This window comes from Paramacrobiotus metropolitanus, unplaced genomic scaffold (assembly GCF_019649055.1).
Source record: "Paramacrobiotus metropolitanus isolate TYO unplaced genomic scaffold, Prichtersi_v1.0 Parri_scaffold0000081, whole genome shotgun sequence".
NCBI classification, from domain to species: domain Eukaryota; kingdom Metazoa; phylum Tardigrada; class Eutardigrada; order Parachela; family Macrobiotidae; genus Paramacrobiotus; species Paramacrobiotus metropolitanus.
In genome coordinates, this window is record NW_026570301.1 from 632,162 (window position 1) to 649,084 (window position 16,923).

General features: G+C 40.7%; 3 protein-coding genes and 2 long non-coding RNA genes across 9 annotated transcripts; 2 read left to right on the forward strand and 3 right to left on the reverse strand.

The window, feature by feature from the left end:
• Window positions 1–527: 527 nt before the first annotated feature.
• Window positions 528–2,543, reverse strand: LOC129595716 (uncharacterized). Of its 2 annotated transcripts, none has more exons than XR_008691358.1 (4): window positions 2,369–2,543; window positions 1,365–2,283; window positions 1,062–1,298; window positions 528–981 (listed from the first exon to the last, which is right to left on the reverse strand). It is a non-coding gene; the product is annotated as an uncharacterized LOC129595716 (long non-coding RNA). The 2 variants fall into 2 exon arrangements; XR_008691359.1 differs by having other exon boundaries at window positions 1,365–2,302; window positions 2,369–2,383.
• Window positions 1,956–6,819, forward strand: LOC129595713 (2,3-bisphosphoglycerate-independent phosphoglycerate mutase-like). The gene is made up of 12 exons (XM_055492799.1): window positions 1,956–3,286; window positions 3,368–3,537; window positions 3,995–4,111; window positions 4,311–4,443; window positions 4,501–4,682; window positions 4,753–4,846; window positions 5,065–5,174; window positions 5,266–5,392; window positions 5,458–5,606; window positions 5,901–6,018; window positions 6,138–6,272; window positions 6,344–6,819. Exons 1-12 carry the CDS (start codon window positions 3,181–3,183, stop codon window positions 6,496–6,498), a joined length of 1,596 nt encoding a protein of 531 aa, XP_055348774.1. The 5' UTR covers window positions 1,956–3,180; the 3' UTR covers window positions 6,499–6,819.
• Window positions 6,820–8,256: 1,437 nt separating this feature from the next.
• Window positions 8,257–12,904, reverse strand: LOC129595656 (uncharacterized). Of its 4 annotated transcripts, XM_055492726.1 has the most exons (7): window positions 12,271–12,405; window positions 11,298–12,202; window positions 11,056–11,239; window positions 10,865–10,957; window positions 10,681–10,786; window positions 9,375–9,493; window positions 8,258–9,045 (listed from the first exon to the last, which is right to left on the reverse strand). In XM_055492726.1, exons 2-7 carry the CDS (start codon window positions 12,157–12,159, stop codon window positions 8,673–8,675), a joined length of 1,737 nt encoding a protein of 578 aa, XP_055348701.1. In that variant the 5' UTR covers window positions 12,160–12,202; window positions 12,271–12,405; the 3' UTR covers window positions 8,258–8,672. The 4 variants fall into 4 exon arrangements, with proteins under 4 accessions (XP_055348700.1, XP_055348701.1, XP_055348699.1 ...); XM_055492725.1 differs by having other exon boundaries at window positions 8,257–9,021; window positions 11,298–12,904; XM_055492724.1 differs by having other exon boundaries at window positions 11,298–12,501.
• Window positions 12,905–12,928: 24 nt separating this feature from the next.
• On the reverse strand, window positions 12,929–14,020 carry LOC129595658 (uncharacterized). The gene is made up of 4 exons (XM_055492728.1): window positions 13,876–14,020; window positions 13,284–13,823; window positions 13,075–13,230; window positions 12,929–13,014 (listed from the first exon to the last, which is right to left on the reverse strand). Exons 2-4 carry the CDS (start codon window positions 13,375–13,377, stop codon window positions 12,929–12,931), a joined length of 336 nt encoding a protein of 111 aa, XP_055348703.1. The 5' UTR covers window positions 13,378–13,823; window positions 13,876–14,020.
• Window positions 14,021–14,536: 516 nt separating this feature from the next.
• LOC129595681 (uncharacterized) lies at window positions 14,537–15,523 on the forward strand. Its single transcript, XR_008691354.1, has 3 exons — window positions 14,537–14,924; window positions 14,985–15,041; window positions 15,100–15,523. It is a non-coding gene; the product is annotated as an uncharacterized LOC129595681 (long non-coding RNA).
• Window positions 15,524–16,923: the final 1,400 nt, after the last annotated feature.

Consider the following 16,923-nt stretch of genomic DNA (forward strand, 5'->3'; position numbering starts at 1 on the left):
AAGACAAACGGTACGAACATAGTTCACGGCTCGCACACAAGGGCGGAGAAGAAATGGCAAGTGAACGAAGTGCAAAATTTTGAAGAAGTTGCAGCAGATTTTCGAGCAAGAGTTCTGCAAACTGATTTTATACAACTTGAAAGCAGGGCAGCTGGCCGATAAAATGGACAAACAAATTCGTAACGAATGAATGAATCCCAATGTATGCCGCGCTTAGCTTTGTACTGATAATATGTTTACATTTGCATATACGTATTGTGCATTTGGCGATAGTATACTAAAAATATGACCACCTATCCCCAACGGTTTAGCGCAACACACTGACATTTAGCTTGCAAAAACTTAAAATATCAGTTAGTTTTTTAGTTATAATTATATCTCGTCGTTTGCCGCAAAACTGCTCAAATCAATGAAAAATCGGTTAAACATCACTGGCTATACTGAGTGAATAAAGCGTTGCACGAGCACGTACAGCAACAAAAACAAGGCATAATTTTGCCAATATTAGGAGATCAGAGATGGCGTAGTCATCTGCTACAAAATTTAATCATCAAAGAGTTATCGCTATAATTTTTTACACATGATTCAAAGGGAAATTGGAGCATCACTTACACAAAACTATTTCAAAAATCAGCTTTTATTTATAATTTGGGAAGTCTGATGCGGCAGAAAGGCATTTTGAATATATCGAAGCAATGAGATGGGTCATCCTTTAAAACCGAAGGAAGTTATCGCGTTGACATAAAATAAACATGATGAAAGTTTTCTAAGCATGCAGTTTCAACTGAAAATCGCGGGAAAAATAAATCAAGAAAAATAAAACATCCACCGTCCGAAAGAGATCCATATGCCGCTAATCGTTAAGCGGCATATGGATCTCTTTCGGACGGTAGATTTTTTATCTTTCTTATTCCCGCAGTATTTTGTCCAGCAGTGCTATGATGGCAGATAGGAAAAGGAATAACGGTGCACTTTTGATCACTGCAATGGAATTCAGATGTGCACTTGATAAATTTTAGATTTTTGTAATCATCTGCACATATTGTCGCTAGGTTACTTACTGGTTCCGTTTCCTTTTGCTGCGGCTCCTTTAGCGGTAGAATTGCTGCTGGCAACTGGGCAATCACAAGTGCCAGGGGTCATAGCTGAACAAATTTCAGGTTTAATATAGACGGGGTTTGTGGAACTTATTGCTGGAGGGGTGCCTCCTGAGTACCCGCTCAGGCTGTTGCATGTGCAAACCTGAGTACCATCTGCGTTGGTTGTCGTGTTTATTGAGCAGCCCGTAAGAGTAACACCTGAAAGCACGTTGGTTCTGTAAGTTTCGAAGGCTTTTAGGGACACAAACAGTTTATGACACTTACCGAGAGTGCTTGAAGAAATACATTGATATGATGGAGCAGGTGTGGTGGCTGGCCAGGAACCAGTTGCGCACGAAAAATCGGTGACACTTGTTCCAGTGCCACCAGCTGTTCCATTGCCGCTTGTACCGTTAGCTGAGCTAGAGGCATTGCCGGCTGCGGCTGCGCTCGTACCGTTCGCCGCGTTTACATTGCTGTCTGCCTGACCGCTCACGATAACGCAATGGTAAGTGGCAATTGCAAAAACGATGGCTGCACAAAAAAACGCTACGCGATCCATGATGTTGGTGATCAAAATGTACCGCTCCTAGCAGACTAAATGATATTTCGTTAAATGATGTTAAGTTTTGCTAAATAAATTTTGCGATTTACCGAAAAAATGTCGAAACTGCATAAACTGCTGTTCGTTGCCATAGATCGATGCGTTGTCACAAACTTACAGTTGCCAAGTATTAAAGTCAGCTTTCCAAAAATGTGGTCGTTGCTTGTGTACGTATAATTGTTAATCTCGTGAAAGATTCTGCTCGCCCTAACCTTGACAGACCGTATGGATTAGGATCCATCCGTGAGCACATCAATATTTGCTACGTTAGTATGAGTACTATATTAGCTGCATTTTTTACTATGCAGTACTGAGTACTGCACTTGGAAGTTTAATATTTGGCAAGTTTTAGTGGGTTCGGAAATTGTCTTTCTTCAGTCAGTGACTGTCAGTCTTCATTTATCACGGCTTGGCCAAACAAGTACCGCTTGCTCTTCACATTCTCCCAAAATCTGTTTTTATGAAGGACTTGAAAGTGGCATCTTTTTACTGTTGCCTTTGCGGTTCACTTCACGAATCTACATTCATCAGACGGCTCATCGGCAGCATGGCCACTAAGACTGCGTCGACCTTCACAAGGACTACGAAACTTTAAAAGGCCTAAGGCAACCAGGAAATTCTGTTCGAACTTAACAAAATTAAAAACCCCTTAAAAACTTAAGAAAAGTAGAACAGTTTGACATACGCTAGCTCGACTTCGTAACGGGCCCATGATTTCTTTAATTTAGCGACGGTCGATGAATTTCAGTCGACGAAATGGCGGGTCACCAATGGCAATCACTAAGATCCCACCAAGCGCCATCTGTGTACATCCCTGCTGAAATAGCGATACCGCATTGTGTATACTTATGCAAAATACATAGTTCTGAAGTTATGTATACTTATCTTTCTTGATTGCTAATAAGCATGTTTACGCTCCTTCCCTCCATTTTACAAGATTTCCCGATTGAATAGGATCAGCCTTGTGCAACACAAGGATACAATGTGATCTCACCCTCCATAAATAGCAAAGGCAGCTCAGCTTGGAGCGCTTATAAAACGTGCACGCATGACGCACCAGTCGCACCTACAGGCTCTTATGCGACTTTCCGTTACTCGTAGCCAGGGAATTACACAGCATCAGAAAACATCACCTCAGTGAGAAGTTAAGATGGTTATTCGCATGCGTTTTGCAAAATATTCGCAATAAGATTGCAAAGTTAACAGCAGCTTTAACCCTTTGGAAACGAAAATAGCCACGCAAGATAAAGTTATTAAGTTAACGACTGATATTGTTTTCCTGTCAACATACTGTACCTGGGGTTTACTACAGGACATTAAATATTGTTTTGGAATTCTAAGCACGGGAGCGCACAGTATGTTTTCAGGTGTTCGTTGACAGTAGATATAATTGTCTGTTACGTTAAATGTCTAATTTGCTATTACGTCAGCGTCAAAACATTTTGACGTGCGAATGGTAGCGTCCGCCTTTTGGTGTGGACTTATTCGTTGTAGTAAATGAAAACGAGCTGTCCTTGCCTTCCTCAAATGGCTTCCAAAACAAAAGATAGCAAAGTATGCCTGATAATTATCGATGGATGGGGATTATCTGACGAAAAAAATGGTATATTTTTTTTGTTACGCTCATATGCTTCTGCGCTGCCTAATTGCAGTGGTGTAAACTAACGCTTCAATTTTCTTGAAGGGAATGCCGTAGCGAGCGCACATACTCCAGTTCTAACTGAGTTATCGAAAGACAAAGAACGTTATACCACATTAGAGGCATCCGGGCTAGCTGTGGGACTTCCGCGTGGTCTGATGGGGAATAGCGAAGTCGGTCATCTGAACATTGGAGCGGGACGAATTGTTTTTCAGGTGTGGTCGTTCTTGTAGGATTAGTAATTTTCTATTAATTTTATAAAGCGACTCTTTTCCTTGATAAAAGTTGACTACGTTTTGTCCTCTGTGACCGCTCGCTGCAGCCGGCGTTAGGGCGTTTGTCACCGGCAGAACAGTTTTAGAGAATGGTTTTCGAAGCATCAACCATCAACCCGTTTGTTTACCTTTCTGCAGGTGGCCGACGTTTTCTTGATTTTGGGAGCATTTAGTAAATTATCTCTTAAAGCAGACTTGAGCATGTACACTTGCTTTACCCGAGCAATAAATTTAAAAGATTTCAGGCTTTTGCTGATTAGAACATCAGATTGATACTGTACTCGGTGTACTGGTACATACTGTGGCATTCACTCCAGTGATTACAGGGAAGTAGTTCGAATGCTGTTAGAATAGAATGCTTGACTGGAGTGCACAACTTTCATATTCCTGCTTCTAGGATATTGTTCGGATAAGTCTGGACGTCGAAAATCATAAAATTGAACGGAACCTTGAATTTGTTAAAGCCTGTGAGCGAGCCAAATTAGCTGGCGGAAGAATTCACTTTGTTGGCCTGGTAATCTCAAGAAAATTTGTGCAGCAATGGTTAATGCACTTTGATTTCATTTAACAGTAATCTTGATTTCATGGTATTCTTTGTGCTCTCAAAAATAACCACGCTTAATTAGGCATTAATATGCTTGAATTTTGAATCTGCTTGGATTCAGTTATGCGGTAAACAGCACTTTTGCTTCCGACAACACCCTCTCCTGTAGGTGAGCGATGGCGGAGTGCATTCGCACATGGATCATCTCTTTGCCCTGCTTGATGCTGCCAAAATCAACAATGTTCAAAAAGCATTTGTTCATTGCATTACTGATGGCCGTGATACAAGCCCAACAAGTTCTGGCAAGCATGCATTTTATTTGCAGTAAAGAAATGAATGCTTTAACCGCTGGGTTCTAGTTAGTTACTTAACGGCCTTGTCAGCGAAGATGAACGATGCCGCATATGGAGAAATTGCGACCGCCGTCGGAAGATATTATGCAATGGACCGGGACAAACGCTGGGACCGAATTAAAGTAGCATTTAATGCGTTATACAAAGGCGAAGGAGAGGTTGTGAATGATGTGAATGGCATGTTGGAGGTTTGCCTTTCACTGACTTATTAATGAGATTTCTTCTGCATAAGTGCGGCTTCTAGTACCTTGGTCCTAGTTGATATCGCGTCATCATTCCGCTGCCGAAACGGAGCGTTTGCTAGATGAATTTCTAACGCCTATCGTGATTCGCGGCGACAATCGGATAAAAGGTAAATAAGTAAATATTCGCTACTGTAAACAAGTAAACATTTGTTTGTTACTTATCAAAATGATGGTAAGATTGCTGCTAAAGGTCGCAGCAGAGATTTGCCAAAGAGTTTTTGCTGCACGTGAAATACTGTGAAATTTCGACATATTGAGCAATCCAAAAAGCGCTCATGGCTTTTTTAATTTGTTATTACCATAGCCTTCGCCTTGTTTTTTCCAGACGGCGATACTGTGATCTTCTTTAATTTCCGTTCGGATAGAATGCGACAGATAGTCGAGACTTTTGGCCTAGAAAGAAACTTTCCCACTGATGTGCACCCGCGGGACCTTGTAAATTTTGTTTATTGGTCATGATGACAATGTAATTGCTCAGTCAAGTGCAATACCAAGTTTACTAAGACTGTTTTATTTGCGCATTTAGTATATAGCCTGCATGACGCAGTACAATTCAGACTGGAGATTTCCATTGCTATACACCCCAGTAAAAGTGCAGTGCACATTACCAGACTGGATATCGTCCAAGAATCTATGGCAGTTTCATTGTGCAGGTTTGCTTTACCTTATTTTATTAACTTGAAAAAGACAATTATTTTAATTGAAACGTGATTTTCAGAAACCGAAAAATACGCTCATGTAACGTTCTTCTTCAATGGTGGAAAAGAAAAACAAGTGATGCGCGAAGACCGGGTTTTGGTAGAATCACCGAAAGTTGCAACCTACGACATGCAGCCAGAAATGAGCTGCTTTGGTGTTGCTGATAAAGTGGGTGCTTAATGGTTTTTTCACAGACAGTATGAAGAAAAAAAGTAGTTCAAGCGCACCAACACCTGGATCCCCAGGTCAAAGTATTTGAAACCTTCTTCGCGACCAAATTTGATCCCGAACCACTCATAATTATACCAATTTATTTTGGCAAATTGCCAAATGGTGCGATCTAGCAATGGTGGGCTTGAAGCATCCAGAGATTTGCGTCTTTCGTAAAATGCTTCGGAACATTGGGACAGCGTTACCAACGCCTTACTGGCAGTTTTTAATTTTAATTTCCTATCTGCGTAGGTGATTGATGCTCTTGTATCAGGAAAATATGCTTTCGTCATGTGCAACCTGGCGCCTCCAGATATGGTGGGCCATACAGGAAACTATGAGGCAACGGTGAAAGCTGTAGAAGCAACTGGTTTGTATTTTAAGAAGAAACTTGATATTTTAAGAAGTCCACGAGTTTCACATAAAATTTTGTCTGGTAATGTGAACATGTTATTTACTGAGATGCTAATGCCTTTTTATCGAGCTTAGACTGTGCCATTGGAAAAATCTTCGAAGCTTGCAAAAAGTCCGGTTACGTATTGGTGATAACGGCCGATCATGGAAATGCTGAACAGATGGTTGAGAAAAATAATGAGCCTCACACGGCGCACACAACTAACAAAGGTAAGTATGAAAGTATGATTATTATTGCAATTCTTGAGCAAGTGTTTGCGCCTAATTCTGTCTTTCCACAGTGCCTTTCATTCTGTGCAACACGAAGCGGAAGTTTCGTCAGATAAAACATTCAGCAGCTCTGTGTGATATTGCTCCGACTATCCTGGACCTTATGTGCTTGGAGAAGCCGGCTGAGATGGGAGGCCAGTCTCTCTTGGAGAGTGGCAAAGGTTGAGCTGGAAACGGATATCGTGCATGAAATCGCGGTCCTTTTTCTGGTTGTTTCAAATGTTTGCCTCTTTTTGTAAACAGTGATCATTGAAAAGATTTTCTTCTCGATGATGTTAACGATTTTTGTTCCTGCACGTCGCTTGACTCCATGGCACAGTCGAGCGAAAGGTTCTAGGAAAAACCAAAGTTATACTCTGACTCACAGTGTTCCATAATGTAAAACAGTACGGCGTCCTCATCTTCCAGATCCTCGTCGTCGTCATTTGTAAAAACTGGTGCTTGGGTATAAGAAGCCGTATGATGCATGGCAAGATTATTGCAAGCTTGGCGGGCTTTAGAGTTTAGAAATTTTGACCTTTCATGTAGATTTCCAAACGATATTTGAGCGTCTTGAATAACTTCGCTGGCAAAGGATCCACGATTTCCCCGCAGCCGTTCTTGCTTCTGAGCTTTTAAATAATAAAGTACAACGAGCAGCGACAAGCAGCCAATGATGAGTGATGGTAGTGCAGTTAACATCCAAGGCCATATGTGATGCCGATCAAAAGGTATGCTTGGCAGTGCACCAAGGCCTTCCAAGGCGGTTTTGTCTTCGCTTCTTTCCGCATCCAGCATTTTTCCGAGTTTGTAGTTTTTTTTATTATTGTGGTCGTGATCAAGTGTACAAGAAAGACAAATCTATCAAAACAGCAAAACCGACGAGTTTTTGTCACTTTGATAGCTGAAGAAAGCTTTTGACGCTTTGTTTCCGATAACTGGAAACATCTCAAGTCTACAGTGCAACCCGTGTTTGCCTTCCGGACGAAAAGCCAATTATGAAACGCTTTTCAGAAATCAGTCCAGGATTCCACGAATCTTATGATTTCATGCCATATGATCTTCTTTCAGTAAAATTCAATTATGGAAGAGTGCTAGTACGCCAGGAGCAGCTTATTTTTCCACGACGGCAACAAGTTCCATACCCCGAGGTCTCCCTTATAACGACTGACATTGCGGTAACACAAAGTATAATCAGCCTTCAAGGCATAAAGCGTTTTTGCAGTTAAAGCTCTCGGTTTGCGCTAGAAAAAGATCCGAGTAAGAGCAACTCTTTAGGTTATTTTACCAAGCGACTAAACACGGAATAATTCTGATAAAGTTATGCATTAGGTGGATAAATGAAAAAATAATACTGTACTGAACGGAACCTTTAATAAGTATCGAAGTAAAAGTACAAACTAAAGTACCAGAACGGATGAAGGATGGTGGAAATCAATGAGACCAAACCATTACAGCTCCTTGGGGGCAAATGCCCACTCACGCACCCCGATGTTAGGGGGCCAGTTATCGGGGGTGAACATACTGTACTACAACATTTGCGTTTTATAGTAAAAATATCAAGAATTTTGTTTATTTTTCATGCGTTGTAAAAGCGGAGTTGTGTAAGTGCAATAAAATGAAAAAACTTTTTGTAGAGAATCTAGTTTGCTGTATATGTACTGATCCACATAGCAAAGTTGTCATATAAGTAGTAAAAAGTAATACAATTCTGCTTTTTGAATCTTCCGACCCTTAGTGCTTTACGGTGTTACAACCTGTAGTCTTTAAAACCACTTCTGTGCACCGTTAATGCATTACTTATGGAGAGATCACATTTATATCAGCCAGCATAAGAAAACGCGGTACATGTACGGAAATCGAGCCAATCATCACATTAGCCCGCATTATCTGAGCCGCCGAAACTGGGCGCACTTTTTCTTTATTCGGCGGCGGCGGTTTATATGTTATGTGAAGCGGGCTCCAGGTAGAGATTATTGTAAGAGCAAAAACACCTGTACAACTTTGAGTTCTTGCAAACAAACCAATCTGAAGAAAACTAGCACCACACTAGATCGATCGTAGCCCAAAACTTCGTTAGCTAATTTTCGAAACGAAACAGCACCAGGTTCAGACTTCACGTGAGACATTGTAAAACTTCAATAGCCGAGAAAGCGAATGGCAAAGTACATACTGCCTGCTCATCCAAGCACCAAGGTTAGCAAAGGATTGTCACAAATTTAGCAAGAAAATTATATCGACGATAAAATTCCATTCACAAAAATTTCGGTAGTGCCTTCGACATGCACGTTTCTAAACTTTTTGTCTTTAGTAGTTGTTTATTTACTATAACTGCATTCTTTTCAAACAAAAAAACTGAATTTATATGGGAAATTTTTCCCGCCGAACAGCGGATACTTTCATGGCATGGTTGCTATGTTTTAGATATGTACATAATGTTTTCGTATTATCTTTGTATTTTCTAATCTTGTTGGTGGCTCGCTGCAGCAAATAGGATATTAGTTCTGCGTTTTCAGCTTTTGACCGCTGCGTTATAGGATTTTCGGTAAATCGTGGCTGGAAATCCGTTTCAGTCAAACCGTCTTCTCCATTTTTTAAGCTTGGGATCGTTGGGGATAGACAAGGGTCTTTTGGCAAGTAGTGCTTAGTTGGCATGCCTAGTTCTTTTATAGTTAGCTTGCCTTCGGGTCCACTGGTATCAACAGCACACCTATGTATGGAGCATTCACCAGCACTGCAGATATAAGTAACAGTTCGTATTAATTTTAATTTTGACACCAGTTCGATAGAGTTATATAGCACTTAAGCTGTAGCTCAAGGCTGTAGCAAACATGAAAACTGTAAACCAGTTATGCCGATTGATATTCCAGCTGAGAATCCGATGGCTATGTAACTGTAGTAAACTGCTGCTTTGCAGAAGTTGCATTACACTCTACAAAAATTTAATTGCTTCACTAAATCTTATGTTGCCAATATCGAATCAAGTAAAGTTTTGACGACGTTTATTAGCTTTTAACTGAACAGATTTGCTGCCCGCAATCGCTAGCAATGAAGCGGGGTTACCTTGGCAGTTTTTTGGGAGTCGCACCCGTTTTGCAAACAGCTTTCTCACCGCTGTTTGTCGTCTGCAATGAGCGGATCCTGCTATTTGGGGAACGGAATTGCGAGATTGCTGGTTTCCTCTGTAGAATAGCTTGTAGGTTATACATCAGCTAAAAGCACTTAAGTATTCTTAGCGCACTAACACTGTCTACCTAGGATTAAACTTAAGAACACCTTTCTCCTGAATCAAACCAATCACAGTAGCATTATTAGAGTCATTCCCTAACTGCATACAGAGAACGACCGATTTCTTTTGCACCCGTAATAATGTGAATGGGCGAAGAAAGGCTTGACCGGGAGGAAAGAAGTTATGAAATCGACACAATCGGATAAATCTATAGCGTCCTTGAGGCGTGCAACCGCTTCAGTAAAAGAAATACAGTAAGTGCGCGAAGTCGGCAGGATGTAAAAGGTGCCAGTGGCGCCTACTATTGGCAACTGCATGGCACTAAACATCTGCCAATACGCGTTTGGCAAGCGGTTAACCCTGGATCGTCGTCGACAGAATTTGTGTGAGATAATTCTGCACACACAGCTAATATGATATTAACTCTATGGTAATCGCCTGGCAGCGGTTAAAATCTCTTCGGCTACTTTGCTTCTTCTTCCTCTTTATTAACTACAGATGAGGCGTTAGTCTGAAGAATTTAGAATTAAGCTGTACAACTGAATTGAGAGAAAGTCTACTATTTCTGGGCCTCACCGCAGGAGCTCACATCTGTAGCTTCCGAATTTCAAGCTCTGTATTTTGGCGCATACCACGTCGGGCACAAAGCTACGAGTATTTTGCTGCAGTAAACGCGGCGAGACAGCTTTTGGTTGTGCCACACAGTGCACACACTGCAGTGAAAAAGCCTGGGCTTTTGTTTTAAAAAAATACCTGAGTAGCTTATAAAAACAAAAACAGCCTTAAAAAACAAAAAAAAAACAAAAGTAACAAAACTTCATAAAAAAAACCCAGCACATAAACCCTAGAAAGGATAGCCTAATGAATTTTGAATGCACGTACTGTACTTAAACAATCAATGTCCTTTTCACGAATGCGCCGGCCTGGGTCATACAAAATGTCAACGCTTTTCAACCATTTCCAAGCGAACACAGTTGTTTACATTATTACGCTAAAATCATCTCAAACGGATTACAAATTATCGGCAACTGCTCATTTTACCGCTTGTTAGCAAACCGTAAGTCACGATGGGAATTTTCAGTGTTGCTGCCACCTTATACGCTCCCCGTAACGCAAAGTCCTTATAAAGCAGTGACATACCGGTGGGTTTTCAACATTCTGCAACCTGCAGCCGTTAGTTCGTAAAATATGGTAGTCGGAAGCGACCTTCTTGATTGCTCTTAAAGTTCCTGCCGAGCAGAACCGCCTAAAAATAGATTTAAGCAATTTGAGATTGTTGTGTTTAATCAAATAAAAACCAAGCGTATAATAAGCATGGGATTACCGGGCCGGTTGATATGTTTTGGGATTATTTTTAGGCACGACGTCTAGCGGCTGTATGCTTTTTTGGTCCGGCAGTTTTGGAGATGTGGAATTGCTGAAAAATGTATAATATGAGCTACATATATGTGATCATATAAGCGATATCGGAACGATAACGATACTGGGCCCAGATAAAGAATGCGATTAACTCACCAAATGATTTGTAGCAAAAACTCACTCAAGTCCATCTTCAGCTCTTTCATGCACTTGGCAATTTGAATGTTCAGTTTGGTCGCCGTTCGTTTTTCCGAATGATGAAAGGCCTTTTGCAGTTCATGAAGTTTGAGCGCGAGTTGCTCGCAATCAAGTCTCAATGCAGACGTAGCAGAAGCAGTCTCTTGAAAGCTTCATTGTCATTAATTTTTAGTTTATACTATTCAGGACATTGTATTTACCGAGGTATTTGCCAGCAAGGGCATGATAATGCATCCACTGTTTTGCAGGTCTGTACTCCCCACCAACAACTGGTACTTTTCTGTCCAAGCACATTGTTTGTTTCTCAAGATATTCACGGCCTTTGTGCACTTCATCAGTCGACTTTACAAGACAGCCAATCGACAGGCCGGCTGAAGATTCTCTGTCGTCCACTGAAACTGTTGTATTACAGGAAAAATTTGAAACCGCTTTCTGGTTTCTCGTAGAGAGTAGTTGCTCTTGCTTTATTTTGTGGCGTTCTTTCCATCCATCAGGAAGCTTGTCTTTGACAATAGTCGGCTCATTTAGATTATACTTTGTCTCGTGTTTGGATCGGAATTTCCGATTAGGCATGCGCGTAACGAACGTCAAATTTCTAGTTAACGGCGTGGGCGTGGATCGGGTTTGGATCAGGCACTTGTCGAGAGGAACTTCTCGAGCGATCGTTGTAGATGTTGCATGGTGTTCCCGTTTTGCAGACTTATGCAAGAGCAGTTCTTGAACGCGGCGGTGATGATCTCTCCAGTCTTCCTTCAGCACGTCCGGTGGTTTTGGCTCTGCTAATGATGCGTACATTTCGTGATTTACAATCCTCAATTTAGGATAGCGGCGAACCAGGAGTCGTCTGGCAGTGTGCAGCGTAGGCCAGCCTCTGTTGATGAAGGCTTCAGGAGGCCAGCGAATGGCATGGGGAGTATGCGGATCCGTGACGACATTCTTGCTACATAAGGCGCTGGCTGGGCCGACAGACAGATTTTGCGTTGTATTCCCCTTCGCAACAAAACGCAGCCGAGCACTGCGCGATATCACATCCCATAACGACGGGGGTTTTGGAAGAAACATGTGCGGGCGGTATTTGGATAACAACACGAAATGTCGAGCGTTTCTAGAAAAGAGAACCGGAATTTTGCTTTCTCTTACAAGGAACGAAAGACTTCGACGTGGTCGATTTACCCAAGCGTGACCAGCCCTGAGTTTTGGTATTTGCATTTCTGGAGTTGAAATTGTAAAAACTAAGTAACAACTACCCACTGTGGTAGCGAGATCCAGCTAGAAAATGCTTGCGTAGACGTTTTGCTGACACAGGTTTTAAATCGTAATGTGTGTATTTGACTGTAAGCTTGAAATCACCGAAGACCTAGCGGGTTGTATAATAGAATGGCAACACTAGCGTTGGTCCTCGCTGTACAGTATGTCCTCGTATGCGAGTAGTAAACGGCGTCCCGCAAAGGGATTTTGGATTCCAGTTATCTACTGGACTTCCGGACTGCAGTTTGTGACGTCACAATAAGTAAATAAATTCCGCAAAAAATTAAAACTAAAAATATACTTTGTATTAATAATTTACAAAAATATTACCATAGTTACTGATTAAATCGTTAGTTGTTGACTGTATCTAAATATTTACTCCTAGTTTTCTATAGTGTATAAGGAATCCCTTGACCATTGACTGTACTGTATTATTATTTGATTTATGTACGGGTATAGTATAAAGTAGGTGAAAGCATCAAAAGCTAAAGCGGATAAGACGCATAAAACAATTACGTTATTCAGAATTTTTATATAGTTTATAAGCCCAACAGCAAAATGAAAACCAGTAAGTAATAGCTTGTTATTCATCGTCCGAGGTGCTCATTTGCGATTCGCTTTCTCCTATGTCATCCACGCGTGGGTCATCACGGACTTCCGGATGGTCACCTGACAAAATGAAATAAAACCACATTAAAAAATGAATACACATAGACAAGCTGATCACACCATGCAGCGCGTTCTTAGCCAGGTTTATGGCAACATCCAGTTTGTTCAAAGCAGCGCTGACATCACGTCCGTTCTCAGACTGGGTCAGGTATCGGTCAGCAATGAGAGTGCTAACAGTGGACATTTCTTGGACAATGGGAAGGAACGCTTCCTGGGCTGCAATAAACTGTGAAATAAAACTTAATACAAGTCAGAGGAACTACACTTACCAATGGTCATCTTCTCAATGTTTAGCTTTGATTTGAGATGTTCAAAGCCAGTTATCAGGGAGAGGCAGTGTTCCTTAATTTTGTCGTTATACATTGATACAGAGTTTGTCAGCTCAGTCAGTTGTTTCCACAAGGATTTGTACGCCTTGGTTCTGGCCTTAAGCTCACTTTCCGACAGCTGATCGGTAGGCACAAGTTCACTGGTCGTTCCAATGTGAGTTCGCGAATTTTTCTCCAGCAATTTCGTTTCGTCTTGTTTCTTTTGTTGTCAGCGATGATGCGTGTGATTTTCTGCGAGTAGTGTGATGGGTAATTTGATATTTCATCAATCCAGTAGCCCTCATCAGACGATGGCATACTGTCTGGCGGACAGGAAGCCAAAAGAGTTGCAATGCTTTCCATGTGATACTTTTCCATTGCTTGTGCAACGTCCAACAGCTTCTTCAGTATCACAATAATAGCAGTGAACATTGTTTTCTGATGGTGGTGAATGTACGCAAGGTCAAGAGCGCTCTTCTGGAACTTGCGCACCAGTTTACCCTGTAAATAAATGCAACTGATAATCAGGTTACTGCATAATAACATTTCTTACCGTCTTAGTGCGCCATTCGTCGGACTGGATGTTTAAGTACTTGGTGGTGGCCACAGCCAGTCGGTTTCTATACTTGATGCTGTAGACATTGCTATGGCTGGCAAAATCCTTAAAATATTGTGGCAGTTTCGTTGCGGGTTTTTTGGAATCCCTAAAAGGAAGTAGACGTTAATACATACTGCCATTTCTTTTAACTTTTACTTAGGACATAAAATTAACGACTACAACAGTGAAGTAAAACTTACAGAATTATTATGATTAAAAAACGAATATATATTCGCTGCGCGTGCCATTTGCTTATGTTATTTTAAGTGTTCATCGAAACAGAATTACCCATAACTGTGCAGTAGTTCATTTTGTTTTTTTATTTTAAGGGTATCATTTGGAGCATTTATCGTTTACGTGCGATTGTTGTTTACCACGTAAACGACAACTGCTCCAAAAAATTTAACCCTTGTTTTTTTTGGTTAATTAGCAGGTTGATTTGAAGCAGAGAGTAGTTTGAAGTTAAATTTATCAGTCAAAGTTTTTCGTTTAATTTAAAGAGTATTTTTGGGAACATCTATCCTTTGCACGCATTTGTTGTCAGCGCGCAAACGACAGCTGCTCCAGAAAATACAGTCTTTTCTACCGGGTAATTAGTGTATCTCGATTCGGCAAATAGAAAGTAATTACGAACAAAAATTAACCGTCACAGCTTTATCTACTCGGTTGCCTAGAAAACAAATGTCTTTCTACGACAAACGGAGAAGAAACAGCAGTGAAAGTAATCGCATAGCGAACGTCACACTGACATTAATGACTTGACTCGGTTAATTTGACATGTGTTTATATAAGCGCTCTCACACGCAAAATAGTTTACCGAGAAAGATAATGCTGTGAAACAAATTGCTGTGCAGCAAAATGCACGCACAGGATTTTGTTGATATAGACTGTTATAATCAAATGCGTTCTCACAGTTAAAAACTATACGTGCAAGCATTGTAACCAAACTCCTGGACATATTGTAATGCTCAATCATGAACAGCCGGACGCTCCCAACGACTCCGGTAAGTAAAAAAAAAATTTAATTGAGTAATACCACAAGTCAACTGCACCTTTAATTACAGGATACGATACGGATTCGGACAGTTCCTTCAGCTCCTATGAAACAGAAGAAGAAATTGGTACCTTTTTAAAAATCCTGGCAAAAAAAACAATATTGCATATATGTATAATTTTCAGACGATTGCGATTGTACCGAGGAGCAACGCGGTGTCAATGGAGAGTGTCGAATCACCAGCTAAGGAAAATGGAAAAGAATTCCAAAATGAAGCTCGAGCAAAATCTATTTGAGAAGTTGGCAAAGTTCCTGATAGACTTCCTCAATATGTTCGAATTTTTTTAAACCAAGTATGTTACATTTTCCACTATTAAAGACTATACATGTGGCTTTTTTCATCTTTATTGTCATGCCTGGAAATATCTCTGGCTCGTAGTATTTGTCACCAGTTGAATGGCCAATATTTTCAAGGTTTTGTCGTCGCAGCTGACATGAAGCAATAATATTAACAACCTTATAATTTGTTATTCGTGCTCCTTTGTAACCCGTAGCAATAAGCTTTCGCAAAAAGTATTTTGCATAATTTCGTGACTCGCGCAGTGTGCGTCCGCCATTGACAGTAATTTTACCGTTGCGATATAATTGGCAGTGGAATTTTTTCGGATATATTACGCGCCACAAAAGACAAGAGAATTTTTTAGGATCGTATTCTGTGATAAAGTCTCTGTTCAAATTAAGCTGGTGCAAGTCGATTGGCACATTCAAGTGCGCAGTTGCGACGATATTGGTTATTTGTGCCATGTATCCAGAAGTTGGTTATGATCTCAGGTTCCAATGGCCTTTCGGAGCAATAATATGTGGGCCAACAATGAGTGGTAAAACACAATATGTTCTTAAAATGCTGAAAGGAAATGCAATGGACGTCGTCCCAACCAGAATAGTGGTAGCATACAGTCAATGGCAAAACTCTTACGAAGAAATTAAAAAGATTTTTCCAGCAACAGAATTTGTTAAAGGGTTAAAAGACGATTTACTAGATTCGGAGTTTTTTTCTAAAGCAGAAAGCAATCTGCTAATTATTGATGATCTGGCGGGCGAAATGGCAAGTAGTGAGTTAGCCACGAAACTATTTACGCAAGGAATACATCACAGAAATTTGTCAGCAATTTATATCACACAGAATTTATTTAAGCAAGGTAAAGCAAGTCGGGATATTGCCTTAAATACTCAGTATATTGTGTTGTTTAAAAATGTTCGCGACAACAGCCAACTCGATTATTTATCAAGACAAACAGGATTTAAGCATCTGAAAAAAGCGTACAAAAAGATTACTGCTACTCCATTTGAACCTTTGATTTTGGATTTAAAACCGAATTGTCCCGATTTTTTGCGTATTAGATCTCATGTTGTGCAAGAAAACAAAACGGACTTTCAAACAGCAAGAATTTACACCGACCCGAATTTCTGTGCAGTGCCGTCAGCATGACCAAACATTTGAAAGAATTTGCTTCGTTTTTACTGTTTCTCTCGTCGCTCAACCCCAAAGATCGCAGAGCTGTCGCGAATCATTGTAACAAAAAGCTGGATATTAAAGGAATTTATCACCAGAAAGTACGCGAAGAGTGGAAAAAGCTGATACGATTATTAGCTCTTCGACGGTACCACAAAGCTAAAAAAAGCGCTATTAACACAAAAGGTGGCTTTCTGGGTGCAGTGCTGCCAGTTTTAGCAAGTGTTCTGGCCGGAGCGCTAAATTCTAATTTAAGGTCATGGAGGTACATTATATTGTGCCTGAGCGGGATATCAAGAAGCGAGCCGCCGAGCTGACAGTTTTACAAGCTCCACCTGAAGCGAACAACATTTTATCGCTTGGCGATTTGACATCAAAAAATCCTTTCAAGTCAAAATTTAAGTGAATGGCAGAAAGCACAATTACTTAGTAAAATTTAGAACGGTTCATGGCATTAAAGCCCTGAGCCCTTCAAGAAGGTAATCCCTTGATAGTC